The sequence below is a fragment of the Capsella rubella genome, unplaced genomic scaffold (genome assembly GCF_000375325.1).
Source record: "Capsella rubella cultivar Monte Gargano unplaced genomic scaffold, Caprub1_0 scaffold_1, whole genome shotgun sequence".
Classification (NCBI taxonomy): domain Eukaryota; kingdom Viridiplantae; phylum Streptophyta; class Magnoliopsida; order Brassicales; family Brassicaceae; genus Capsella; species Capsella rubella.
Genome location: NW_006238923.1, coordinates 9,655,146 through 9,680,307, shown reverse-complemented (window position 1 = coordinate 9,680,307; position 25,162 = coordinate 9,655,146). Strand labels below are relative to the sequence as shown.

Genomic DNA, 25,162 nt, shown 5'->3' with positions numbered 1-25,162 from the left:
TTTGTTTCGTGAGGAATGCATTAGATTAGCCTTGAGATCATTACAAAAAAAGTATACGTATCAAAACAATCAGTATCAAATAATAATCATCTTCTTACATCGGAGGAGTAAAATTAGTCTGGAATAGCATCTGATAAGCAGTTACAAATAAAGGAAAAAAAAAAAAAGGAGCTAATAGTAGAGAATCAAGCAAGTAACATCCTGATCAAGATGAAGTTCTTGTTTCAGTACACTTGCCGTTTCCTCAAGCCAAAGAAAGAAAACAAAACAAGATGAGAGAACCAAGGAAAGAGTATTGAGAAAGCAAATGCTATGTACCAACAATAGAAAGTGGATCTTCTTGTTGTACCAATCCAGACTAATCCCAGTCCTCCTATTTTGCTTGATATATCTGTTGTTAAATGTTCTATCACACATGTCTCTGCCTCTACCAGTGTGTGCATGATCATTCAGTTTTATCATTAGGTAGCAAATTCAGCTCCTTCATTTGTGTCTCCACTTGTACTAAGCCTGTCTGATCAAGAAACCTGCAGAACAAAGGCACCATAAGCAACTTTTGAAATTTGTATGCTCTTCAGGATGCATATTTACAGTAACATTTCATCTTTTTCCATAATCTTATTCAAAGTAAAAACCTTCCGAATCTTTAGAAGCCTTAAACGGGTCACAGAGACTTCAAGTAAAAAACACAAAGATGAGATATTTTTTGAAGAAATATACAAAACTAGATAACTGATAGTGATAACCCTTATCTGATATCTAACTCAATTTACACATTAGAACCAGGAACACCTATCAGCTCCTAGCTAACAGCAATGCAGAGAAATATATTCGAATCCTTAAACAAAAGAACTCAAGGATTGATCAGCAACGACAATAAGACACTTGAGAAAGTTTCAGGAATCAGATCTAAGACGAAACATTTAATAAGCCTATACAAAAGTGAGTTAAAAGAGAAGCAAAATTTGACATACCAATTGAGAAGGATAAAGAGAGAAGCGGCGATGATAATAAGAAAGCCAACATGAACAAGCAACATAGATTGGCCACTGGTGAAAGCTACAGAGAGCATGAAAGCTAGACAAAGACCCAGTAGTAGAAACGCGAATCTCAGAGTGTTCCATGTTGGACCCTGTTTGAAATTTTACAATCCAATTTAGGGTTTTAACAAAGCACATATCACACAAAGCAGTTAAGAGAGATCATCGTGCTGACATTAACGCCTGGAGCTAAAGCTCCGAGAAGAACAGCTTCCGTTGACGAAATCTGAGATTTCTTCTCCTCCTTCTTCTCCATCTTTCTTCTTCACAGAGAGTTCAGCGACGAATCTGTTTTTTTTTTTTCAATTCCGAGGAAACGATCAACTTAAACCGAAATTGTAAAAACCGGCTTATTCCGGTTATTGTAAATTGATTAATCATAATTGGTTTGATTTCAATCCTATGTTTACAAACATTGACTGTTGACCATTGACTTTTACGACATAGTTAATCAAACAAATACAGATCAGAGTAAGCTAGACGTCACATTAAAACATGTTCTTATTAACAAAATCTTCATCATAACGTGTTAAAACTACAAGTAAAAGCAAATTGCTTTGAAGCAATGATCATAATGTTTTGGAAGAGTAGGAAAATCAAAACGTGATACTTGGTTTTGGCCTATACATTTGTGGAAACTTTTGCTATTCTATAACCAATTCGAAATTCTTTTTATAACATTCATTTTAATATATGTATAAAGGAAAAATATCTCCATTGATTCTTCTGGTGACAAATGCAATTAGGTGACAGCAACAACGATGGCCAAACCAAAAATTCAGGATAACCAAAGCTAAAAGTAAGTATTTTATCTAATATAAGAGTGAGACTTTGTTCAAAAGTAACAAGATACTTTTAATGACCTTTAGCTAGATATTGCAATCTTGCGAAAAACTAATGTTTTAGCAAAATTTTAAGTTTTCTACCTAGTTTCTGCAATTAGGATCGTTTTAACCCATTAACATGACTACACAAAACATATTTCCAGTTACAAACATATCTTTATTTGATGCATAATTTAAGTACTAATCAAAATTTATAAGACAGAAATGGTGGTTGTTGGTTGAAAACTTATGGTATGAGACACTTACCAACACCTTGAACGTATAGTATGAGACTACGAAATAGCAACGTAATAAGCAAAATGTAAGAAAAATTCGAGTTGTGACTTCATAATTTTCAAAGAACATGTTAACCTTTTATAACCAAACATCTGCATGTCCATTCATATAAAAAAAGAATTTCCATATATTTTAAAACAAAATTAAATGTATCAATTGTGTCAAGAGCATATTTAAATTAAACTAGATTAATGATGAATCGAATGTATCAAACCAAAAACATAAAATAAAAAATAAAGAAAAGAGCGACAGATACGACTAATAATAATGAATGACAGGATTCATGAGTGGCTGCTAGGTAGTAGTAGTGATTATTAAACAAATGTTTATTCGTTTCATTTATTTATTTATTTTTTATAAAAATAAAAATAAAATCTTAGTTGTCCCAAACTCTATAATGATGATATACTTACACAATTAGTGTTTGGACAATAATAATTAGCCCTCTTATTTTTTTAGTACAAGATGTCAATAATAAAAGTTTCCCCGCCCATCAGTAACATCTCGCCATCTGTCCCATTTCGACAGTACAAGATAACTTTATTTATAAAAAAAAATCATAGAAAACAAAGAGATTAATAAGTGATTAACTATATCATTTATAAGAAAATTGATCAACGTGCTTAAATTTTAGATTTGACCCATAGTTTTATACATAATAAAAACTAAAAAGACAATCTTTTTTTATTTACATTAAAATGAAAATACTAAAAAGATGATATTAAAAAAAAAAAAAAGACAAAGACAAAATAAAATAAAATAGAAATAGACAAAAATTGGATATAAAGGATTTATCAAAATTTGCCTTTTTGTTTAACGCGGAATAATTTTTGGGAGAGTATTAATTTCGTCAATTTTGACAGTAGTTTTCTTTTGTTTTGTTTAAGAGAAGGCGAGAGACGAAGAGAAGAGAGTGACTTTTTTTTTTTTGGTTTAATGGTGCTTTTTGTGAGAGATTCCTTGTGAACAAAAATTCTTAAGGAATCAAAACCCTATCTTCCAATCACAAACCCTAGATTTTGTTTCTCAAATTTTTCAAATTTTTTTCTTCTTCTTCTTCTCTTTGATCTGTGTCTCTTTCCTTGTGATTCCCCAATTCTTTGATTCTTTGTGATTCGAGCTGAATTGTTTGTAGATCAGAACCCAGAAATCGAATTGAACAAATTTTGTTCAGCAAATCGTGTATAGATCAGAAGAACCCAAAAGCTTTAAACTTTTTGATCTGAATTTGAGTGGAAGCATCGGATTTTTGAGTTTGATGGAGTGATGATTTGAGGGTGGCGATTTTCAAGTGGGGGGAACGATGACTGGATTGGGCGTTCGATCCAGTAGCTATGGTTCCTTGGAGAAGACGGGACTTAACGGCGTCGTTTTGCCCATCCAGACCACTATTACGACGACGCGTACAAAACCATCTAAGATGCAGAAAGAGAGGGAAGGGATTGTACATTGGATCTGCAAATTCGTTGGTCGTAAAAAGGTCGGCATGTTGCTTCTCTTCTTAATCTCCGCCGTCGTCTTCCTTCGCGTCCTTTACGTTGGCAAAGGTTATCCATTTTCTCTTTTATTTCCGACCATTTTGGGTTGTTGATGTTGTGGATTTAGTTCCTAAGTTGGGTTAGCTTTGATTCATATTTGCTTCGGCTGAACGATTTTAGTATAGTTTGGATCAATGTATTTGTTTTGGCTTTAGAATTGTGGAGCCAAAGGTTGTCTAGAGTGGTGATCGTTAGGCTAAGATGTTGGAATGTAATTCAATTCATGACTGAGAAGGTGAATTGTATGCTACTTGGAGCTAGAATTTACTTCTAAGAATCTATTTAAGAGCTAGAGAACGGTACTGGTGGGATTTTGATTTGAAGTCTATGAACAATGGACTTGAAATTGATTGTAACTGTTCTTTTGCTTTTGTAATTAAGGTGAAGATGGTCAGGAAGTTCAAGGTCCTCCGAGTCTTCATTTCAATGGCACTTCAGGCGTAAATTATTCTAGCATGTTACAAGTAAATGATGAGCAAAACATGAATGTTGGAAATATATCGATCAAGGCAAAAGATGTTATAGTGTTCCCTCCTCCTCCTGTGTATTTTCTTGGCTATTCGCTTCCTCAAGGACATCCTTGTAACAGTTTCACCTTACCTCCACCACCAGCAGACAGAAAAAGAACAGGACCACGCCGTAAGATATTTACTCTTGATTTCTGGTCTCTTTCCAATTTGTTTTTTTTTTTCCGAGATCACTACAATATTGTTGTTGTGATGATTAAGATCTGAGATTTACTGTGGTAGAGTCGTTTTGTAAGCAGTATTGGGTTGTTCTGCCTGGTTTTGATTTCAGCATGCCCAGTATGTTACCTCCCAGTAGAAGAAGCAGTTGCCTTTATGCCAAATGCCCCGTCATTTTCCCCAGTTCTTAAGAACTTAACGTATATATATGAAGAACCACTAAACAGAGAGACAGAGTTTGGAGGGTCAGATTTTGGTGGTTATCCTACTTTGAGACATAGGAATGATTCTTTTGACATTAAAGAAACAATGAGCGTACACTGTGGGTAAGTATCTTTGTGATGATTTTGTAATTCCCTGGTCCTTTTTCTGTCTCATCTTAGTATATTTCTGTTTTTATCCATGATTGTTTAATCAGGTTTGTCAAAGGACCTCAACCTGGTCGAAATACAGGATTTGACATTGATGAGGCAGATCTTCTTGATATGAAGCAATGTCGTGGGATAGTTGTTGCTTCAGCAGTATTTGGTAGTGTTTGCATGATCCTTTTCTATTTTATATATTCAGTCTTTGTGCCATTTTTTGCATGTTTCTAATGTTAGAATCTTTCCATTTCTTTAGATGCTTTTGATGATGTAAAAGCCCCACAAAATATCAGTAAATATTCAGAGCAAACAGTTTGCTTCTACATGTTTGTCGATGAAGAAACTGAATTAATTTTGAAGAAAGAACGAGGCCTTGACGGAAACAAGAAAGTAGGGATATGGAGAGTTGTTGTTGTGCATAATCTCCCTTATTCAGATGGAAGACGCAATGGAAAGGTAACTACATCTCTCTTATCTTTTCAATAAGAAAGTTTATGGACGAAAGTATGCATTTAGTTACTCCAAACTAAAACATGAACTTATTGGCATGCTAAATATTTCCCTTTATATGACAATCTTTCTCCAAAAGTATTGTACCCACACTGCTGTAACAGTATCCTTTTGCTTAGATTATGCTGATGCCTCGTTCTTTGCAGGTTCCCAAGCTTCTTGTCCATAGAATGTTTCCAAATGCTCGCTATTCTTTATGGATTGACGGAAAACTTGAGCTTGTTGTTGATCCATATCAAATTCTTGAAAGGTGAGGCCTATCATATTTTTCTCAAATAAGATAAATCCCAGGATATCTGATATGGTGTATGTAGTGTTCCCCATATTCCATTGCAACCATTTTTAATTGTGGTTGTGTATGTAGCTTACTGCAGTGACAGAAGTACAGAATTCCTTTAATAATATTAGTTAATTCTTGTGGTAGGAATCTGCTAGTTCCACCCCTTGTTTCTTTCAGACAAGTTTCCTTAACCAGCTAGCGTTCTGTGCTTAACATTACAGTAATGTAATAAAAATCAACTGTTTCAAATAAGTTCACGGTTTGCGTTTAGAAGGCCTTAGGCTTGGTAAGTAGTTTCTGGTGCAATTTACCTGACATCTCTTCTCATCAGGTTCTTGTGGAGGAAAAATGCTACTTTTGCAATCTCTAGACATTACAAACGATTTGACGTCTTAGTGGAAGCCGAAGCAAATAAAGCTGCTGGTAAATATGATAATGCTTCTATCGACTTTCAGGTGGATTTCTACAAGAATGAAGGGTTAACCCCTTATTCTGTGGCGAAATTGCCAATCACTAGCGGTATGTCTCTTTAGCTTATCCTTTCTAAAATTCTCTTTTTCGGGATCAAAGACTTATTATATACACAACTATATGGTTGGGCTATGCAGACGTACCAGAGGGCTGTGTCATATTAAGAGAGCATGTTCCCATCAGCAACCTCTTTACTTGCCTTTGGTTTAACGAAGTTGACCGATTCACGTCCAGAGATCAAATCAGTTTCTCAACAGTAAGAGATAAGATTGCAGCAAAAACAAACTGGACAGTAAGCATGTTCCTCGACTGCGAAAGACGCAATTTTGTAGTTCAGGTGATTCTTCATCTCATGTTGACTTAGTTGTAAAGAAAAGGTAGTATAAAAAGCCTGACTTTATCATTACATGGTTTGTCTCGGAATCTCGAATGCAGAGATATCATCGGGCAGAACAAGAAAGATTTGCAAGGCAACGACCTCCGGTGCCTAAGTTTCCTCCTCCACCGCCTTCACCGCCTCCACCGGCATTAATCAGCAGCGATTTGCCTAGAAAAATGTCAAGTGGAAGGGTAAGCACAACACCGCCTAGAAGACGTGGAAGAGACAGAAGGTCTGGTCAAAGGGGTCATAGGAAAGCTAACTTGCCTGTAAGATTACCAGATTCAGCATAATGAGGAGCTGGGGGGTTTCTCCTTCTTCTTGGTCATCACCAAACCCACACACGTTCCAATTTTACCCACACAGTATGTTTATTTTTATTTTTTTGTTTCTCTATTTGATTCTAAGGATTCAAAATCAATTTTTTAATGTATATATATATACACGAACATTTTGTACTTGGATAATAAATTATAGTTTTGAAATTTTGAAGAAAGATAAATCTATATACATATATCCTTAAGACTGACTCATCCGAATTTGGTTTTTACTTTTTAGTGAAAAGTTGGTGGAGATGCTCTTTGGGGTAAACCCGACACAAACGTTTAAGCCAAACGTTGTTCTATGACTCCAGTGTAATGATAAAATGACCATACCCTTAAATATTTGTATACGTCAAAATTAAATATACAAAAACTTTATAAATTTGTATGCAAATTTTACAGCTAACGTTATGGTCATGGGAAGCATGTGCGTATGCTGCACCAATTATCTCTGCCCTACAGAACGATCTTGAAATTTATGGTATATGCTTGCATACATATGTCTGTCTACCACTATTTATGGTCAATTCATTAGAATCATTAGAATCTTTCTTTTCTAGGCCACATGATTATATATATGTTCTCTCATAAAGAGATATCAACGTGTTGGACCTGTTTGTAATCAATAATGAACGATCAATTGTTTTTTATTTTTCGTTTATAAATGATATAATTCTATTTTGCTATACATGGATTACATGCGACTCATAGTAACAGTACATACTACATAGGGTCAAAATCAATTTGAAGTCGTCGTAGAATGTTTATCTCAGACTCATTGTTGTTGATTCATAAGTTAACTTTTTATTTGGCTTATGATGAGAACTAACTCAACACCAATTTTGACTATTGGTCTTAATGTTGTACTAACTTATACGTCAATCATGCATGAGAAAGTAACTATAGCTACTCCCATCAAATGGCTATTTCTGAAACTTTTATGTTTGTTTTCTATACAGAGGAAATGTAACAAAATTCCATCTATTACACTTAAGTCAGCATCCTATGTACTAAAAGTATGGTTAAATTGATTGACTGATTTAACTTTTTCATAATAGAAGCAAATGGATCCTAAATACAAATCTGTAATCAAGTTTACTTTCTTTCTAGCTAGTTTCTTACAACAAAATAAAATATCATAACACCAAGTATACACAAAACGATATTTCTCTTTAATGTAACACATAATACAAAAGATTTGTATGTTTCGACAATTCAAGTCAACTCTTTGTTTTGTCATACATAATGTGTGTAGAGCAAAAACTCACACGTCTCTTCTTTTTTTAAGGACCATCCTTAGTTGGAAATTAAAACCCTAGTTAGTGCAGCGATTTGGAATCGCAAACGCGACCGCTACGTGATGTCCCACCGTTCCCAACTTCCATTTGTATCACACGATTCAAAACCACAAACAAACAAAAAAAACAAAAAAAACACATAATTGCGGCATTGACCCTCTTGAGCTAATGATTAGATATCACCAAATACTCTACTACAAAGGACACAAGAAACATCAAGAAAGAAGAAGAGAATAATGAAGTATGGTCTGTTAATCATAAACTGTATTATCCTCGCTATAGGAACATGTGGAGGTCCTTTGTTAACTCGTCTCTACTACAACAATGGTGGCAAACGAATCTGGTTCATGAGCTTCCTATCAACCGCTGGTTTTCCAATCATTCTCATCCCTCTCTTCGTCTCCTTCCTCAACCGTCGCCGCTGCAACCGCAAGAACGTAGCAAACGCAGCAAAAACAGAGCTTTTCTTAATGGAAACTCCTCTGTTCGTAGCCTCAATTGTCATAGGGCTGCTCTCAGGACTTGACAACTACTTATACTCTTACGGATTAGCGTATCTCCCAGTTTCCACTTCATCCCTAATAGTCGGAACTCAGTTAGCTTTCAATGCTCTCTTTTCTTTCTTGTTGGTCAAGCAAAAGTTCACTCCCTTCTCTATAAACGCTGTCGTTTTGTTGACTGTTGGTACTGGAATCCTTGCGTTGCACAGCGATGGAGACAAGCCGGCTAACGAAAGCCACAGAGAGTATGTGATTGGGTTCTTGATGACTCTGATCGCAGCTGTTCTGTATGCTTTCATATTGCCGCTCGTTGAGCTCACTTACAAGAAAGCTCGACAAGAGATCACTTTCCAACTTGTGCTCGAGATTCAAATGGTTATGTGCCTAGCTGCTACGGGCTTTTGTGTTGTTGGCATGTTCATCGTTGGAGATTTTAAGGTAATAACACTTTTCATGGTATCTTTTTTAGTATAAGGGTATCATTGGATGGATCTTGACTTTTCTTGAAGCAATAATATCTATAGATTTTTCAAACCTTATCTTGTATTTCAATAAACTAGTAATTGTTTTAACAACGTGTAGTTTCAATCATATTTATTGCTTTGGATATTTCAAGAAGTCCCCATTTCTATATAAATATCAATAATCAGTATATGATCAACTGAAATCATTACTATACAATATATATATGTTTTTGAAGGTGATAGCAAAAGAAGCAAGAGAGTTCAAGATCGGAGGACCTGTGTTTTACTATGCATTGATAGTGATCACAGGGATAATAATGCAAGGCTTCTCCTTAGGAGCCATAGGGGTTGTGTTCTGTGCATCGTCTCTAGCTTCAGGTGTTCTCATAAGTGTTCTGCTTCCGGTTACAGAGGTTTTAGCTGTCGTTTGTTTCCGGGAGAAGTTTCAAGCTGAGAAAGGTGTCTCTCTCTTCCTCTCTATGTGGGGATTCGTCTCTTACTTCTACGGCGAGTTCAAATCCGGCAAGAAAGTTGTTGTCGACAAACCTCAGCAGCCGGAGACAGAGCTCCCTACTCTTCCAGTTCGTGATTTTGCTGCTTAAATGTCTTCAGTAACTGTGTTGTTTTGTTTTTTTTAATAGCATGAGTTATTTAGTATTTTGTTATTGTTCTTTGTGTATAATTAAATGGTCTATATATACTCTATAGTGTAAATGTATATGTATAAATAAACTTTATAGATATGTAATAAACGAACAGTTTTGATAGACGTGTCGTATCATAACCCGTAAGATAGAATGATAAAGTCATGTGACAAAAGAAAAAGTTAAAATTCTAGAGTGGGAGAAGTCTATATGATAATGTTGTATCTCGTAATTTTTTTTATAAAACAATTGGATAAACGTTGAGAAGATACTTAATTAGCATTAATCACAACATGTAGATATCAAATTATATTCAATACAAATTTTAACCTTTAAGAATAAATTTCGTATATTTTTTCTTAATTTTTGGTAAGGAAATTATGCTATTTAAAATCAAAATAACGATTACAAACAAGAAAGGAAAAAAAGTCAAAGAACCAATAAACTCTCAATTAAACCTTCCAATTATAGAACTGAAAAAATTAAATGTCATGACACTAAATATAGAAAGAAATAAATCCAGTAAAAAAAAGGAAAAAAAAACCGTAGAATTAGTTGAAACGTAAATTAAAAATACTCAAAGAGTATGGGAATATGGATATGGATATTATTATTATCCGGTCTATGAGATAATAATTACTACGGTTTTTTAATACGAAATAAAAACTGTTAGCTAAATTTGTGGGCATAAAATAGCCATTAGAGTCTGGCTCTCTAGGTCGGACAAACACAAAGATCTCAAGACAGAACCTAACCAGACAGTAACACCAACCCGGATAACTACTAACTCCTCCTAGCTAGCTTGCACCAACCCCCAAAAGTTTTCGTTACCTCTCTCAAGAAATCACAAAACATCCATTTCCATATTTTTTTTAGAAAGAAACCAAAACAAGAAATGGTGAAGGCTCTTGTGATCATAACCTGCATAATCCTAGCCATAGGAAACTGTGGAGGTCCTCTGATTATGCGTCTCTACTTCAACAATGGTGGCCAAAGGATTTGGTTCTCTACTTTCCTTGAAACTGCGGGCTTTCCGGTCATCTTCATCCCTTTGCTCTTCTCTTACATTCACCGGCGCAGAAACAACAATGGAAGCGAACCTACAAGTTTCTTTCTTATCAAGCCGCGTCTTCTTGGCGCGGCTATTTTCATAGGCATTCTCTCTGGCTTTGATAATTACTTGTATGCATATGGTATAGCTTATCTCCCAGTTTCAACTGCTGCTCTCATTATTGCTTCTCAGTTAGCTTTCATAGCTATCTTCTCATTCTTCATGGTTAAACACAAGTTCACTCCTTTTACCATTAATGCTGTTGTGTTGTTGACTGTTGGAGCTGCGGTTTTGGGAATGCATACCGAAACTGATAAGCCCGCTCATGAGACTCGCAAGCAATACGTTACTGGGTTCTTGATGACTGTGGCAGCAGCTGTTATGTATTCTTTGATCTTGCCATTAGTGGAACTTGCTTACCAGAAAGCTAAGCAACCAATGAGCTATACGCTCGTGCTCGAGGTCCAGATGGTTTTGTGCTTCCTTGCTTCTATTGTCAGCCTCATTGGTATGTCCATCGCTGGTGATTTCAAGGTTAGTCACAGTCTTTTGAATCTTAAACCTGCAAAAGAGTTTTAACACGAGATGGTTTGACTTGAACCCTTATCTTTTTTGTTTTGTTATTTTTGCAGGCACTACCAAAAGAAGCAAAAGAGTTCAAGCTGGGGGAGGCAGTGTTCTATGTGGTGGCTGTGTTTTCAGCCATTATTTGGCAAGGCTTCTTCTTGGGAGCCATTGGATTAATCTTCTGCACATCTTCTCTTGTCTCGGGTATTATGATATCAGTTCTTTTGCCCATCACAGAGGTTTTAGCTGTCATTTTCTACCATGAAAAGTTTCAAGCAGAGAAGGGACTCTCTCTTGCTCTTTCCCTTTGGGGGTTTGTCTCTTACTTTTATGGTGAGATCAAGTCTGCCAAGGAAAAAAAGAGAATTCAGCAGGAGGAGAGTCAGGAGCCAGAACTGTCTTCTATGCCTAGAACCATAAGCGAGTGTTAAAACTAAATGGATCATAGAGTTTTCTTTAAGATATCGTAACACGCATTTATAAGCCCTGTAGTTAGATTAGAGGATGTTTACAACTTGTGGAACTATGCCAAAAACACAACTCTCGAGGAGTTTTTTTCTTTTTCTTTTAAGCTTTACTTGTTGATGTCTCTTATTATTCACATCAAATGAGTTTGTGATAGAATATGAAGTCAAATCATGACCCTTGCCCTTTCTGTTATGCTGTTGACCTGTTCGTTTTTCTAGATGAAATTTCACTTGTGTCTGTCTTCTGCTGAATGCTTCTTCTTTTATCTTTCATCTCTCGTGGTGGTTTCATCCCATTAACTTGTTGAACAATAGCACCAGCAGCATGATTAACGAGAAGTCGCGTATGATCTGAGGACCCGTTCGATTCCACCTGTAAGTTCAACCAGTAGAGAGCTTCTGGTAAATCCTGTTTGATTCATTTTCATGATTCTTCATTACTATAAGGAACAATCACTAGTGAGAGGAGATAACATTCAGTTGAATCAATTTGTAAAAGCAAAAGCCCCAACAGATCTTTTAGCTTTTTCTAATGTTATTTCCCGGATACTGTTTCCCCTAGAGCTAGCTTCAAGCTATTTGAAACTTAATGTATCAAAAATACAAGAACAGGTCTATAGTATTATTCTACATGTTTATAAGAGAACCTATTCATCTCATTTTTTAACTGTGTGTTATCTAAATATATCTGGTTTTTTAACTCTTATTTCTAGCAATCCTAGAAAACGACGAGTAAAGTACAAGCACAACTAATTCTTCTATTGTAATCAACTACATTCCTCTGAGGTAAATTATACCAGATATATCCATTTAGGTCTAACCATCAGATATTACCCACATTATGCTGTTATAAATACAATTGTAAAAATAAAATTTACTCACCAACTTCCTTCAGCAGAACCACTCAACTCGTTGTTGATTTCTTCCTTTGCAAACTCTTCCAGTATAGTACGCTGGCGTTCATTCACTTCACTAGAGAATACAAGGAAAAACGTACACCGCATTAGCATATACCAGAAATCTATCAACATCAGCGAACTTGTTATATGATGATTCCAAAAATCAAACACTTAATATAGATTCATTCTTCACGGAAATGACAAGAAGAGAATCCAAACAAACTCACATGCCACCAGAATACCAAGTTGCTGATCATATCAACATGAATTTCTATAATCGGATGTAAAGTAAGAGACAGCAGGTAATATAAAAGAAGATACCAGGGAAACTAATTCGAAAACATCAACTTTGAGGGCAACAAAGTGCTTGTTTATTCCAAAAATAAGTAGAGTTTTTAGCATAATGTGGGTGTCTCCAACAAATTTATAATTTGAACTCCAAGTAGAAGAAATCTTACGTAGGAAAGTTAACTCGGAAACGGACATACTGATCTCCATGGTCTACAAAAAAGCCTTGTTTCGGTAGTCCTGTACAAACTAACCTATTAAAAAGAGTTCGAGCAAATATACAAAAAAAAAAAAGAAAAAAAAAAATTTGACCATATAGCCTGATAATGATTTTACCTTTGCCTCTTAAAACAAAAAGTTGACCAGGCTGAGTCCCCTCTGGTATCTGCAACAATTACAATATGGCACCTCTATTATCTCCAAAGGCTTGAGATCTAAATTTTCCTCTTGGTAACTTGTATACTCAATTGCCAAATTGTAAACAGACACAATATTATATCAATCTTACTGGAATCTTACATTTAGCTGTATCTTTCCTGAAAGCGTTGGCACGACAACTTTGCCTCCCAAAATGGCCTGTCAAGTAAGTTTTCTAAGACATGTCCAGTATGGCTCAAGGAAGCAAAAATAGAAACAACGTAAACCATAAGACATGAAAGGATGCACTTTATAAGAAAAATACTTCAGCCAAGGTTCTATGGCTTGGGGACAACATACTGCAGCAGCATGCACTTGAGTTTTATGACTGGGTGCCATCAAACTGAGTTGGAACAGATATACCACATTATATAGCTATAGGACAAGAGCATCCTATCATAATGATATAGATGCCACTTAACTTTTGGCATATAAATCAGTTGAATAGAACAAAACTCACTGATTTCAGCTAGACTGCAGACAACTTTTACTAAATTATGGTACCACAGAGCTTTATCAGCTTAGTTGTTAAGGCTTTTGACCACAGAGTGTCACCATGAAAGGAAAACATATGTTTGGAATGTACTGCTCAGTTTATAACCCAAAATTCAGGTGTGCTTACTTGTGTAAAGCTAATATTAGCATCCACATATATATCTGACCCATCCCTTGAGAAAACTGAATCATTGGCAACCTGTGAACAGAAGAAGATTAGATACTTGTCATCAAAGGAAAATGCCACATGCAGTAAGACTCTAAATGGGCAAGGACGATGATAAAGTCTAATACTACTAAAGAACCTTAAATAGCATAAACAATCTATTCACTGGATGTAAAAAGTCTTGATGATATAGTGACAACTGGAGACACTAAACAGGATAGAGTAGCCAACACAGGTAAATCTGCGAACAATGGTGTAGATTATTTTTGGAATGAATTTATTTAAAGTCAATGTGTGACTTATAACATGACTTTGACGCTTGCATCAACTGTCTTATTTCTTAGGCTGAATTGATCAATGAGACTCATATCGTAGATCAAAGTCAAGGTGGGTTCGATTTAAACTTCTCTAAGCACCTTTCAGAAATGTTATACAAGTAAGATTAATGAGGAAAATAAAGATGCTTTTAACACACCTTTAGTTTGATATACAAGTTCCCAGGTTGAGTTGTTCTTGATCTTACATTACCAGCACCTTGGATTGGGATCGTAGCTTCAGGCTCCACCCCTATGATCAAATACAGAAACAACAAAGCAAATTAAAGATTGACAGATTCATGCCATCAAAAACCAAATTTTCATTATATGGTCCAGCAAAGTCATGTATTATACTCCGAAATCACAGTTCTAAATTCTTTACTGCTACAAACACCAAGTGCAGCTAAAATACATTTAACCAGGAAATGCACATTGCCACGCATAATATAAAGACAAGCCAGCCATACAATAAGTGTGACCAATATCATCTTAACTACACAAATACTCAGAGAAAGGAACATAAACAGTGTGAATAAAATCTTGCCACTCATTCCATAGCAGAGTGACATGTTTTACAATAAAAAAACAAGTTAAAGATAGAAAGCATGAAAATTTAAAACTAACCTCCAGGGATCACAAGTTCAACAGTCTTTGTGGCTTCCACAACACCGGATCCTCTACAAGACATGCAGTACTCCTGTAGAGACAATAAATATATTTGTAACCAGTGATGGAGAGATAATTGAAGTATCAATAAAAGACCTCTTTTCTCAGACCTTAACAATATGTCCCAATCCCTTGCACGTCTGGCATGATGCTGTAAAAGGAGGAATTGTTACCTGTTAAAGAGACAGATAGCATAGTACTGTAAATAGAAATTGTATAATTTATTAAACCTCCAAAAAAAACAAATAGACTTTATCCTCTAGTTGGGACTTACTCGTCCAGCTCCCTTGCATGTTGGACAAACTCCCATGGCAGCATCACGAGGGTAGCCAAGGCCATCTGTAAAATAATAAATGATGAGAGATTGGGAGTCATGGGTTTGCAACAATATTACTGTCACCCAAGTAAGTCATTCGTCTTCTCTAAATTGGCTAAATCAGCAAATTTTCAAAGAAAAAAAGTTGTAAACGTTACAAGAAAATAGAAAGGATTAAAAAAGCGAGGCAAAATCTCTACATTACATTTACATTTACATTGATTGATCACACTGTAATTAGAATTCTATTTTATTTTAAAACTGTAAATAAAAACTTTAAGTAGAATTTTATTTTACCATTTTGAGCAACTGAATAATAATGTACAATGACGAGTTAGGACTCCTCAGCTAAAGTGTCTATACTCTCAAGTATCTTTACAGGATGTCGTGTGCACCATGACTGGCTTTTCAATATTAGTAAATGCAAAAGAGATGATATCTGAAAATTCTGGGGATACTCACCACAGGAATCACAAAAGACATATGCATCAAAAGACAAACGTTTGGTGCACCCTTTTGCAGCTTCCGAAAAAGAAAGCGACAGTTCCACCTATTCAAGTTTGAACAAGATAAGGCAGATAAGCATGTGTATTAGTGAAGAGTCCTACACTACAAGATTTACATATGTCAACCAGCTTCCAATTGTATAGATTAAAGAGAGAATCAGAGAAACTGACCCGAATATCAGGTTGAATCTGATCATTCTCAAATATCTGAATCAAGTGTACAATGTTAGAGATGTGACTAGTCAGCGGTCACAAAAACATATGAGACAAAATTGGAAACAAATTTTTATACTTCAGAAAAAATCTTGTGGAACGAATCCGAGAAATTGGATTGGTAGGCACGTCTGAATCTCTCTGCATCACCACCATCATTATTTACATAATCTGAACTCCGATAGCGCAGCTGTGTAGTGTGATAACAGAAAGCAATTTATTTAGTGATCTCACCACCAGATAAGTAACAACAACACAAGCGTACCTTATCATATGCTTCTCTTCTTTCCGAATTTCCCAGGGTCTAAGTTTGTCAATCGAACACAAAAGTACATCAGAAGTTACATTCAAATTACAAAGATGGTTTTAAATGGGGAGGATCTGATGGGTGGAAAAAAAATACCTCATATGCTTCTCTTATTTCCTGGAATTTTCTTTTTGCTGAAGGATTATTTCTATTTGTATCAGGGTGGAATTTTTTTGCAAGCTGCAAAGTTGTACATTCACTCATAAATTTGAGCTGACAATTTTACTTATAGTTTTTGTTTGGTGTAAAATTGAAGGACAGTTTTACTAACAACGGACCTATTGACTCACCTCATGGAATGACTTTTTAATCTCCTCACGGGTAGCTTTTGGAGAAACACCGAGAACATCATAGTAATTACGAGCACTAGAGCAGGATGTTCCTGAGAAAATCATAATCCAAAACCAAAAGCATTTAATGAATAAAACGATAACAAAACACACTGTCTCCATCAAGTAAAAGTAAAGGCGAAAAACAAGGACCTGTAGCGTGAATGTAACGCTCGAACAACGGCTTCTGAAACCCTGCAAAGTGTCAAGAATTCCAAGTATTGTAAGCGTATATTCCTATAGAAGACAAACATCAATTGGAAATTCTCTAATGTTAAGTACCACTACATCCTCAGCGTTATCAGAAGGAAATAAGCATCCCGAGTGCCTATAGAAGAATTCTCTCTAATTCAACCCACCTTTGATAGTGCCCAATACTTTGATCCCCCTTCCTGGCAAACCCTAAAACCCCATTTCAGCTAAACTAATCACTACATTGGAATTCTAATATACCAAAATACTGACATTGCCGTTGTCGTGTTGCATATACACCTTAACCAGCTCAGATAAGGCACATGGATGTCAATTTTTTGATTCTCTTGAAAACAATTACTAAACAAAAATCATGATCTCCGACTAAAACAATCATCCCTTATTCAATTAACTTTATCAATTACCTTGTCGAAATCCCAACGCGGAATCAAATGTTCTTCGTGCCTGTAAATGCCGCAGAACCTACGAAGAAAGGATCAAACAAAATATTTAAGCTCTCTCTCTCTCGGAGAATCGATTCAAAATCCAAAACTTGAGAGAGGTTGAAAGGAAACAAACCCAGTTGAATCTTTGCATGACTCTGTGGATGAATTAAATGCAGAAGCGGAGAGGTTTTGTGTATAGGGAGAGGTGTTAAACCCTACGCTTATGCCAGGAAGAAGAAGAAGACCCCAGCAGAGACGTTTGTTAAATCTTTTTTGCTTCTTCTGCACATTTTGTCAAAAGTCTCTAACTCATTCAGAAGATTCGAAATGAGTTTATGTAATTTTATTCAGCAATACGGTAAACATAAAAAATATAGGCAGTAATTATATTTGTGGTGGTAATTGAATCAACTAAAATCGTAGACCGCACGATATACGTTGAACCGACTTTGACTAAAAAAACATTATTATACGATCAAATCAACGACTAATAACGACAAATTTAAAATTCAATTATTGTTGATTTTTATTGTTACCTACGCTGCGAAATTAAAATTTCTCATTTCGAAAGAAGAAGCATCGCGAAGAAGAAGAAAATCAAAAATCATGAGTGGACAAGAGAATCACGATGCTGGCCGGATCTCTTCTACTCCCCCCGCCGCGACGGCGCCTTCTCACTCATCAGAGTACGCTCCGTACCCTAAGCTCGACACTACCGACGTAACTCCTCCTCCTCCTTCTCAGCCGATCCCCGCCGCTACCACCATGCCACCGGAGTCCAATCCTTACGTTTCTCCTGCACCTGTTCCCAGGAGTGAGTTCTTCTTTGTCTTCTTCTCTATCCGATTTCGCATGCTAATCTGATTTATTTTTTATTGATTGATCTTGGTTTGGTGGCAGATACGATGGATTCGGTTAAGGATGCGCTAGGGAAATGGGGGAAGATGGCTGCCGACGCTACTAAGAAGGCTGAGGATCTCGCCGGAAACGTTTGGCAGCACTGTAAGCTTCTTCTTCTTCTTCCCCTTTGATCAGATGAATTGAGAATTAATCTGTTTACTCTCTATTGGAGATTACAATAGTATTGGTTACTTATGTCTTCTGGTTAAGTTAGTGTTCATCAATCTATGCTTCTTCCTTATAAACGCTGGAATCTTGCTTCTCGTTTAACCAGCGACACCAAATCTAGCCAACAAATCGTGATGGTTATGCTATTCCTTTTGAGTTCAATCCAAGTTCCTCACACTATCAATTAGAAAAAAGTATCCAAAAGTTTCTGAATTTGTTCATTCATAAGTTCTCTGTCTTTGGATTTTATTGCTTGTTTTTGTGAACAGTTATTATTTATCTACATGTGGTTGGATGATGCTTTATTTGAACTGAGAGTAAAATTTGTATATAATCCCTTTGTTCTTTATGCAGTGAAAACAGGTCCCAGTGTTGCCGATGCTGCTGTTTCGCGAATTGCTCAGGGGACAAAGATAATTGCAGAAGGTGGATATGAAAAAGTCTTCAAGCAAACATTTGAATGCCTTCCGGACGAGCAACTTCGCAAGACCTATGCTTGCTACTTGTCTACATCTGCTGGTCCTGTGATGGGAGTTATGTATCTTTCGACTCACAAGCTTGCATTTTGTAGTGACAACCCTCTCACCTACAAAGAGGGTGAGCAGACTCGGTGGAGCTATTACAAGGTATTTTGGCTATCCTATGGTTCTTTTCTCTTTGTAGCTCTTTAATTTGATGTCTTTTTACATCTAAGAGAACAATTTTGAGATTAAAGATTCATATGATGTAACTATTGTATTATATACAGAGAGTAGTGGGTTTAGTGACTCATCTATATATACTAAATAGAAAAGTACATACTGCTTCTAAGGATATTGTTGCGCATCCAGGTAGATGCGTGCCTTTTTGTTATCTGAGTTGACAACTAGGACATTCTTGGTATGTCTAAGAGACAAGCTAATCTTAAAGGATTCTTGATAAAATTAGAGGTGCCATCAAATAGTTGTTGGTTTGAGAGTTTTTACTGGTTCAAATGTAATGTTTAAGGATTGTTACACCCCAAACATGAGCTGAAATCCAATCCAACCAAGCAGAAAACTTCGTGACAAAAGGATCTCTGCATTGCTAGTTGTATTAAGCAAAAAAGATTTTGAATTTTGAGATTAGGGTGGTTCCTTGAGAATTTTAAAGTCTATTTTATGTCATAGTTCTTTGTAGAGTCTGTGACTGATGATATCATATAATCAGGTGGTACTTCCGGTGAACCAGCTGAAGGCAGTGAACCCATCAACAAGCAGAGTGAACACATCTGAGAAATACATACAAGTGATCTCCATCGACAACCACGAGTTCTGGTTTATGGGGTTTGTGACTTATGAAAGCGCTGTGAAGACTCTTCAAGAAGCGGTACAGTCACATGGTCCTTGAAAGTCCACTGGTAAATGCAGATCTTAGTGGTATTGTGCATTATTATATGGAACAGTGTGTTTTAGTCTTTTGATACCCCAGTTCAATGTATTGTGTAGATTGTGTTCTCTTGGTGTTTGCTTATAACATATTCGTTGCGTTTGTTCAATTGCTTTTATATGAATGTGACATCTTATTTTTTTATACAAATCACACCCAATTAAATCTTTCATCTTGTTCCACTTAGATCCACATTTGTTCCACCATCCTTGATATTACATTATTCTCTGAAAATAATGCAATATATACAATTTAAATTTGAAATTATCTGAAGTCGCTTCTACTTAAGGAACAAGGATCTTCAAAATGTTACATATTCAGGTTCCAACAATGTCACGGTATTGGTATCAAAATGTTACATCTTCCCATCTAATACAGAGACATATAATTATTGGATACTTTTTGTAAATAGTAGATAAAGAGGGTCAAAATGTATGAAACAGAAAAAAGTATGAGGATATTTATGTTATTTATCAATACTTCCCAGAGACCAGCTAGGTCTTTTTATAAAAGCCGCCGCTTCTAAGAGCAGAGCATCAATCAACCATCTATGTATATTATGTTCTCTGAGAAACTAGGGTTGTGCAGTTCCGATCCTCGTCGTTCTTGTTTTGTTTGTTTATGTTTATGGTTTAGTTATTTACGGTTTGAAAGTTCCCAATGATCGAACAACCTTTATATTTAGTTTCAGCCTTGTCTGAAAATACAATGTTGAAAAACCAAAATTTTCTGAGGGAACTCTCTTTTTCTTTGCATCGTTTGATTGTGGTTTAGTTGTTATGTGTCTCCCAGTGATGATTCGAGAATATCTATATATAAGTTTCAGCCTTGTCTGAGATTATTCAGTGTTGATAAGTTCTTCGATTCTGAGGGTACTTGGATTTTCTTTGTCCTGTTTTCTGTGTACTGTGTAGTATGATTCATGTCTTTAAGCCTTCCGCTAAACAAGAGTTTTCGAAGTTGATTTAAAGTATTCAGTTGTTTTTTTTGTTTGTACGTGAAGGATGAATCTAAGTCTCATTTTATATAAAAAGTTTTGTACTATTTTATCTGAATATGTCTTGTGTGAGAGCTTCTATATAGCACATAATCAAACCTAGGTGTAAATTTTGTATGGTTTGTTTTGTTACACGCAGCATGCTAACGCTATTATGCTACTATCTGACTGAATTGTTAGTATATGCTAGATAGTATTCTAAATCATTCTAGAAGCTCACCTCCGAATGTAGTTATTTTCTCTTTTGTCGCCAAATGTTATCGCTGATTGGGTAAGAGAAGAAAACCCTACAATATAAATACAACCAAGAACTAAAAACTTTTGAGTTTTATCATTATCATCTCAGTTCTCAGTTTCTCAAGCTTGAAGTATCCTATCAAGCTAACTTCATTTTCTAAACAGACAAATTAACTATTGCATTTGGACCGCCGAAAACATATCCAATGGGCCTTAGGAAATAGCCCAACATCAAAATAAGCAGGCTTGAGAATCCAATTCTCATCAAGGTCACGTGGAAGGCAGCAGCTGGATACGAACATTAAGAGTTTCTTTCGTTAACACCATTCATCACAGAAGATCATATATATTCAATGTATATTGAAAAAATATAGCTAAACAAGTTTGGTATGTGTTTTGGACAATTGTAACTTTGAGTACGTAAACATGATCTAAATGGTCGGGTTGTGCAATCGCTTTAATTGTTTCTTACTTGGATTAGTTATATACAATATAACTATTTTAAGCATAATTCATTGTATCATTCTTATGAAGTGACCAGCTTTAGAAGTTAGTGAATGGTCATTAAGATTTGAACTTACGTTAAGCCCATTTCTCCTTGTCGTCTTATCCTTTTGCTCACCAACAAGCTAACGTCGTTCGAATTTCCTATTAAAGTTGTTGTTAGCATATAAACTATGACAAGTGTGGCCTTACTGCCTACCAAATCTAAAGATGTAGCACTTGGACTCTTCTTGTGTTAAATGAACATAGTCAGTCTTGCAATATCTACATTTTGGATGCGTTTATTCAATGATTATGTCCTGAAATTTTAAGTTAATGTTAAACAATATATTTTTCCACGCAAAACAACACACCACCACAAATAAATAAAGCAAGCAAATCTATTATTCTGTATTATGTTTTGGGGCATAGTTGAGGATACATGAATTGTAGTGCGGTCGCATAAACATGATTCTAATTTCTAGTGCGGTTGGAAATACATGATTTTAGAGTTAGGTAGAAAAAACTAACGTTTGTATATACAGTATTTGTAGATCGAGATTCTTTTGTTAAAACAAATTTGAGATCAAGTTAGCCCTTCGTATGCTACTACTAGTCGATGTATTATTTATGTACCATTTAAACTAGTTAAAAATCGAAACTTAAAATGTGACTCAAATTTTTATTTGACAAACTATAAAAGACGAAGCCTGCAAGGAAGTCCTTAAAATCTTGATTTAGCATACCGTTTTGTAATTAGATCACAATTTTAATTTGCATCGGTTAAAAGAAATCAATTGACAATTATATCCGTAGAAATGCACATGCTAATATATTTGCTAGCTAGTGGACCAAAACTTTACGTTTATAGGAAAACCAAAAAGATATGCATATAACAACGATGAACATGACGAACATGTCTATTTGTGTGAAACATTACCGAACATTGGACTAACGAACCAAAGTCTACAAGACATAAGTTATGTTTTATCATCACACTATTCCTAGAAAAGTTTATTACAGGTTTCGAAATAAAAGAGAGAAAACAAAAACACACACACACACATAAAAGCATGCAAAACGAAAAAGAAGACGAAAAGGAAAAAAGAAGAAAAGAAGGGCGGGATTAGCAAATTCAAAACGAAAAATAAATAAAGGAAGAAGCGAGTCAAAGTAAGGCAACATAATTACGTACACTATTTTTGATGATCGGTCAAACTTTCATCTAAGACCCAATTAGAGTGGTGGCTGGCTACTACAACTTCTCTTATACAATTAGAGGACTTGCAACTTTATAAACTATTCTTCGTATCTAATCTTATAGGTAGGAATAGGATGTGTGATACGTTTCGTGAAAACAAAAAAAAATAGTAATTAATATATCATGTTCTCAGGATTAGTGATCATTGCTCAACTAAGTAGGGGATTTGGTCTATCACGTATCATTTAAGAGAAGAAGAAACAAATAAAGGTACGTGATATTAATAATTATAGAGAGTTTTCAGAAATGTGTGGCTATTTAATTACACTTAAGACAAATAACATAATGTCATAATCGAGTAAAGTTGAAAATACCTTAAAACCAAGATTGAAATGTCTAAAAAGAACACTCCATACTTCCTTTTCCACCGGTCTAAGTCTTCTTTCTCTTTAAACTCTTTTTTTTATATATTTTTATGTATCATAATTAAGAGTTTAACAAATTGCCGTCACGCACGTTTAAACATATAGTCCTATTCTTTATTCGTAATTGTTAATCTAATCGCTTTTGAAGCACCACGATGTAACACCTCAACTTGGACCAAAACTAGTCCATCTAACTTTTAAAACTTGTATGTGTGATGATATCATAGATGAAACATAATGTCCATTAATCTATTATAAATTGGTGTACCTGTAGTGTTGTTTAATACAAGTGATGTTTTACTTAATGCACATAAAAAAATAAAGTTCAAATATACAATATTAACTACCGAAACCAGTTGACAAAAACAAAAAGCTATCAAAAGAACATTAAACTTAACTATAATTTTTATTATAAGAGTAAGAAAATTACTAAACATAGGTAGAATATGATTATTTAATTTTCTATAAGAAGCTAAATTTCCAAAACATATATTGGTAAGATTTGAAGGTATATTACAAATAGCCAATAAGAGAAAGATATTGTTTAAAGTGAAAAAACAGGAAAAAAAAAAAGAATAGGTGAAATGATAAAGATGTTATATTCACTAAAGTATAATGGTTTTTTCTGTTTACCAGATAAAATGAAATGAATGGAGAGAACTCTATAAAATATTATTAATGATTGAAATGGGACTAAATCCATTTTTGTATGTAAAATATTCTCACTGTATATATATACAAACCAAAACTTCATCTCATTTGTTCACACTAAAACCACAAAACTCTCTATATCTATCTCTCTTTCCTTTGCAACAGTTTCTTCTACATGATCTTCTTCATCATCTAGCAGAAAACATAAAGAACCCTAAATCCTTTAAAGCTTAAACCCTAAATCCAGTTATATTAAATGGGTCATGATAACATCACAAAGCTCGGTAGTCTACTCGTAAAGCTACACAGAGCTCCTTCGAGTTGGCTCTGTCTCCATCCCCGACCAGACCGAACCACCACCGGCGTCAACAGCCAACAACGAATCAAGCTCGTCAGATCCGACGGTTCTTTAGAAGTATACGATCGTCCCGTAGTAGTCTCAGAGCTCACAAGAGACTTCCCAAAACACAAAATCTGTAGATCGGACTTGCTCTACATAGGACAAAAGACCCCTGTTCTGTCTGAAACCGAAACACTGAAGCTCGGTCTCAACTACTTCCTCCTCCCATCAGATTTCTTCAAGAACGATCTCTCTTTCCTCACCATCGCCACACTTAAAAACCCTCAAAACGGTGGCGTTCTGGTGAAGAAGACTCAGAAGCAGCCTCAGCCTTTTCTTATACAAAAAGGTGAGAAAGGAGAGCGTTTAAAGATTCGCGTGTCTGAAGATTTCTTGTCGGAGCTGATGATGGAAGGAAGAAGAAACAGAGCAAACCAAGAAGATCAAGAAGATGGAGACGAAGAAGAAGGAGAAGGAGAAGGTAGAGTTTGTACGACGGTGAAGTTAAAGAAAGATTATGTTCAACTCGTTGGTTTGCGTAAATGGAAACCAAAGCTTGAGACGATAACAGAGACCAAGGCAATGAAAGCAGCAGCTGCAGAGAAGACGAAGAAGAAACGAAAGAGGTTTACTGTGATGAAGAAGAAGTCTCAGAGTGATCCATCTTCGAAGCGTAAGCTTCAATCCAAATTCAAGTCCAAAACCAAGAAAACTAATTCTTATTAGGAAAATAGAATAATTAATATTTGTTTCAAATTAATTAGCAGATTGTTTGGTGTGTGTTGATACATAGAAATTGTTGGATTTGATGTAAAGAAACTGAGATTAAACAAAACAAAACAAAAGAAATTAACCAAAAGGGATAAGAATTGTTTTCCGAATATGTTGGATTTTTGCAGTTTGTTGTGTTATAATTATCTCAAATTGCAAACACTAAAACACTAATTTTGTTTGTAGTTAGTAATTAATCATCGTTGAACGTCAAATATGTTAAAAATGTATTTTTGCATGAAAATTATGAGTTGCATTTTTTTGGGTCTAAAAGAAGTTGCTTTCGTACATAATAAACGTTGGAATCTTTCCAACAAAACC

At 35.3% G+C, this 25,162-nt stretch overlaps 7 protein-coding genes across 8 annotated transcripts; 5 read left to right on the top strand and 2 right to left on the bottom strand.

Moving 5' to 3' along the window:
- Positions 1–60: 60 nt before the first annotated feature.
- LOC17900397 lies at positions 61–1,323 on the bottom strand. The gene is made up of 3 exons (XM_006305734.2): positions 1,216–1,323; positions 975–1,132; positions 61–527 (listed from the first exon to the last, which is right to left on the bottom strand). Exons 1-3 carry the CDS (start codon positions 1,294–1,296, stop codon positions 446–448), a joined length of 321 nt encoding a protein of 106 aa, XP_006305796.1. The 5' UTR covers positions 1,297–1,323; the 3' UTR covers positions 61–445.
- A 1,714-nt stretch (positions 1,324–3,037) lies between these two features.
- On the top strand, positions 3,038–6,913 carry LOC17899206. Its single transcript, XM_023790039.1, has 9 exons — positions 3,038–3,708; positions 4,081–4,338; positions 4,498–4,711; positions 4,804–4,913; positions 5,007–5,206; positions 5,407–5,510; positions 5,872–6,059; positions 6,149–6,348; positions 6,447–6,913. Exons 1-9 carry the CDS (start codon positions 3,465–3,467, stop codon positions 6,681–6,683), a joined length of 1,755 nt encoding a protein of 584 aa, XP_023645807.1. The 5' UTR covers positions 3,038–3,464; the 3' UTR covers positions 6,684–6,913.
- Positions 6,914–8,059: 1,146 nt separating this feature from the next.
- Positions 8,060–9,744, top strand: LOC17899220 (purine permease 1). The gene is made up of 2 exons (XM_006305141.2): positions 8,060–8,949; positions 9,212–9,744. The coding sequence occupies exons 1-2, from the start codon at positions 8,248–8,250 to the stop codon at positions 9,575–9,577; spliced, it is 1,068 nt and encodes a 355-aa protein (XP_006305203.1). The 5' UTR covers positions 8,060–8,247; the 3' UTR covers positions 9,578–9,744.
- A 521-nt stretch (positions 9,745–10,265) lies between these two features.
- On the top strand, positions 10,266–11,814 carry LOC17897425 (purine permease 3). The gene is made up of 2 exons (XM_006305158.2): positions 10,266–11,204; positions 11,303–11,814. Exons 1-2 carry the CDS (start codon positions 10,515–10,517, stop codon positions 11,666–11,668), a joined length of 1,056 nt encoding a protein of 351 aa, XP_006305220.1. The 5' UTR covers positions 10,266–10,514; the 3' UTR covers positions 11,669–11,814.
- Positions 11,762–17,581, bottom strand: LOC17897732 (chaperone protein dnaJ 1, mitochondrial). 2 transcript variants are annotated; one of them, XM_006307532.2, is made up of 19 exons: positions 17,395–17,569; positions 17,241–17,298; positions 16,777–16,818; positions 16,585–16,676; positions 16,391–16,474; positions 16,253–16,291; positions 16,067–16,177; positions 15,946–15,981; positions 15,731–15,818; positions 15,227–15,291; positions 15,063–15,125; positions 14,911–14,983; positions 14,445–14,536; positions 13,931–14,002; positions 13,411–13,467; positions 13,228–13,276; positions 13,062–13,131; positions 12,587–12,676; positions 11,762–12,077 (listed from the first exon to the last, which is right to left on the bottom strand). In XM_006307532.2, exons 1-19 carry the CDS (start codon positions 17,410–17,412, stop codon positions 11,993–11,995), a joined length of 1,284 nt encoding a protein of 427 aa, XP_006307594.1. In that variant the 5' UTR covers positions 17,413–17,569; the 3' UTR covers positions 11,762–11,992. The 2 variants fall into 2 exon arrangements, with proteins under 2 accessions (XP_006307594.1, XP_023632627.1); XM_023776859.1 differs by having other exon boundaries at positions 12,019–12,113; positions 17,395–17,581.
- Positions 17,582–17,819: 238 nt separating this feature from the next.
- LOC17899096 (GEM-like protein 1) lies at positions 17,820–19,906 on the top strand. Its single transcript, XM_006305429.2, has 4 exons — positions 17,820–18,075; positions 18,162–18,263; positions 18,684–18,955; positions 19,518–19,906. Exons 1-4 carry the CDS (start codon positions 17,868–17,870, stop codon positions 19,695–19,697), a joined length of 762 nt encoding a protein of 253 aa, XP_006305491.2. The 5' UTR covers positions 17,820–17,867; the 3' UTR covers positions 19,698–19,906.
- A 3,955-nt stretch (positions 19,907–23,861) lies between these two features.
- Positions 23,862–24,944, top strand: LOC17898584. Its single transcript, XM_006304038.2, has one exon. It carries the CDS (start codon positions 23,987–23,989, stop codon positions 24,794–24,796), a length of 810 nt encoding a protein of 269 aa, XP_006304100.1. The 5' UTR covers positions 23,862–23,986; the 3' UTR covers positions 24,797–24,944.
- Positions 24,945–25,162: the final 218 nt, after the last annotated feature.

Bases quoted from the DNA above. Each gene is read 5' to 3' on its own strand.
- LOC17900397 (XM_006305734.2), bottom strand. From the start codon at position 1,296: ATGGAGAAGAAGGAGGAGAAGAAATCTCAGATTTCGTCAACGGAAGCT. The intron at 1,133-1,215 runs GTCAGCACGATG...AATTTCAAACAG, and splicing joins CTTTAGCTCCAGGCGTTAAT to GGTCCAACATGGAACACTCT. The intron at 528-974 runs GTATGTCAAATT...TTTGTTCTGCAG, and splicing joins CTCTTTATCCTTCTCAATTG to GTTTCTTGATCAGACAGGCT.
- LOC17899206 (XM_023790039.1), top strand. From the start codon at position 3,465: ATGACTGGATTGGGCGTTCGATCCAGTAGCTATGGTTCCTTGGAGAAG. The intron at 4,914-5,006 runs GTAGTGTTTGCA...CCATTTCTTTAG, and splicing joins TGTTGCTTCAGCAGTATTTG to ATGCTTTTGATGATGTAAAA. The intron at 5,511-5,871 runs GTGAGGCCTATC...TCTTCTCATCAG, and splicing joins CCATATCAAATTCTTGAAAG to GTTCTTGTGGAGGAAAAATG.
- LOC17899220 (XM_006305141.2), top strand. From the start codon at position 8,248: ATGAAGTATGGTCTGTTAATCATAAACTGTATTATCCTCGCTATAGGA. The intron at 8,950-9,211 runs GTAATAACACTT...ATGTTTTTGAAG, and splicing joins TCATCGTTGGAGATTTTAAG to GTGATAGCAAAAGAAGCAAG.
- LOC17897425 (XM_006305158.2), top strand. From the start codon at position 10,515: ATGGTGAAGGCTCTTGTGATCATAACCTGCATAATCCTAGCCATAGGA. The intron at 11,205-11,302 runs GTTAGTCACAGT...TTATTTTTGCAG, and splicing joins CCATCGCTGGTGATTTCAAG to GCACTACCAAAAGAAGCAAA.
- LOC17897732 (XM_006307532.2), bottom strand. The intron at 16,475-16,584 runs GTGAGTCAATAG...ACAACTTTGCAG, and splicing joins TTAAAAAGTCATTCCATGAG to CTTGCAAAAAAATTCCACCC. The intron at 12,078-12,586 runs GTGAGTAAATTT...TTGAACTTACAG, and splicing joins GGTTCTGCTGAAGGAAGTTG to GTGGAATCGAACGGGTCCTC.
- LOC17899096 (XM_006305429.2), top strand. From the start codon at position 17,868: ATGAGTGGACAAGAGAATCACGATGCTGGCCGGATCTCTTCTACTCCC. The intron at 18,076-18,161 runs GTGAGTTCTTCT...GTTTGGTGGCAG, and splicing joins TCCTGCACCTGTTCCCAGGA to ATACGATGGATTCGGTTAAG. The intron at 18,956-19,517 runs GTATTTTGGCTA...TCATATAATCAG, and splicing joins CTCGGTGGAGCTATTACAAG to GTGGTACTTCCGGTGAACCA.
- LOC17898584 (XM_006304038.2), top strand. From the start codon at position 23,987: ATGGGTCATGATAACATCACAAAGCTCGGTAGTCTACTCGTAAAGCTA.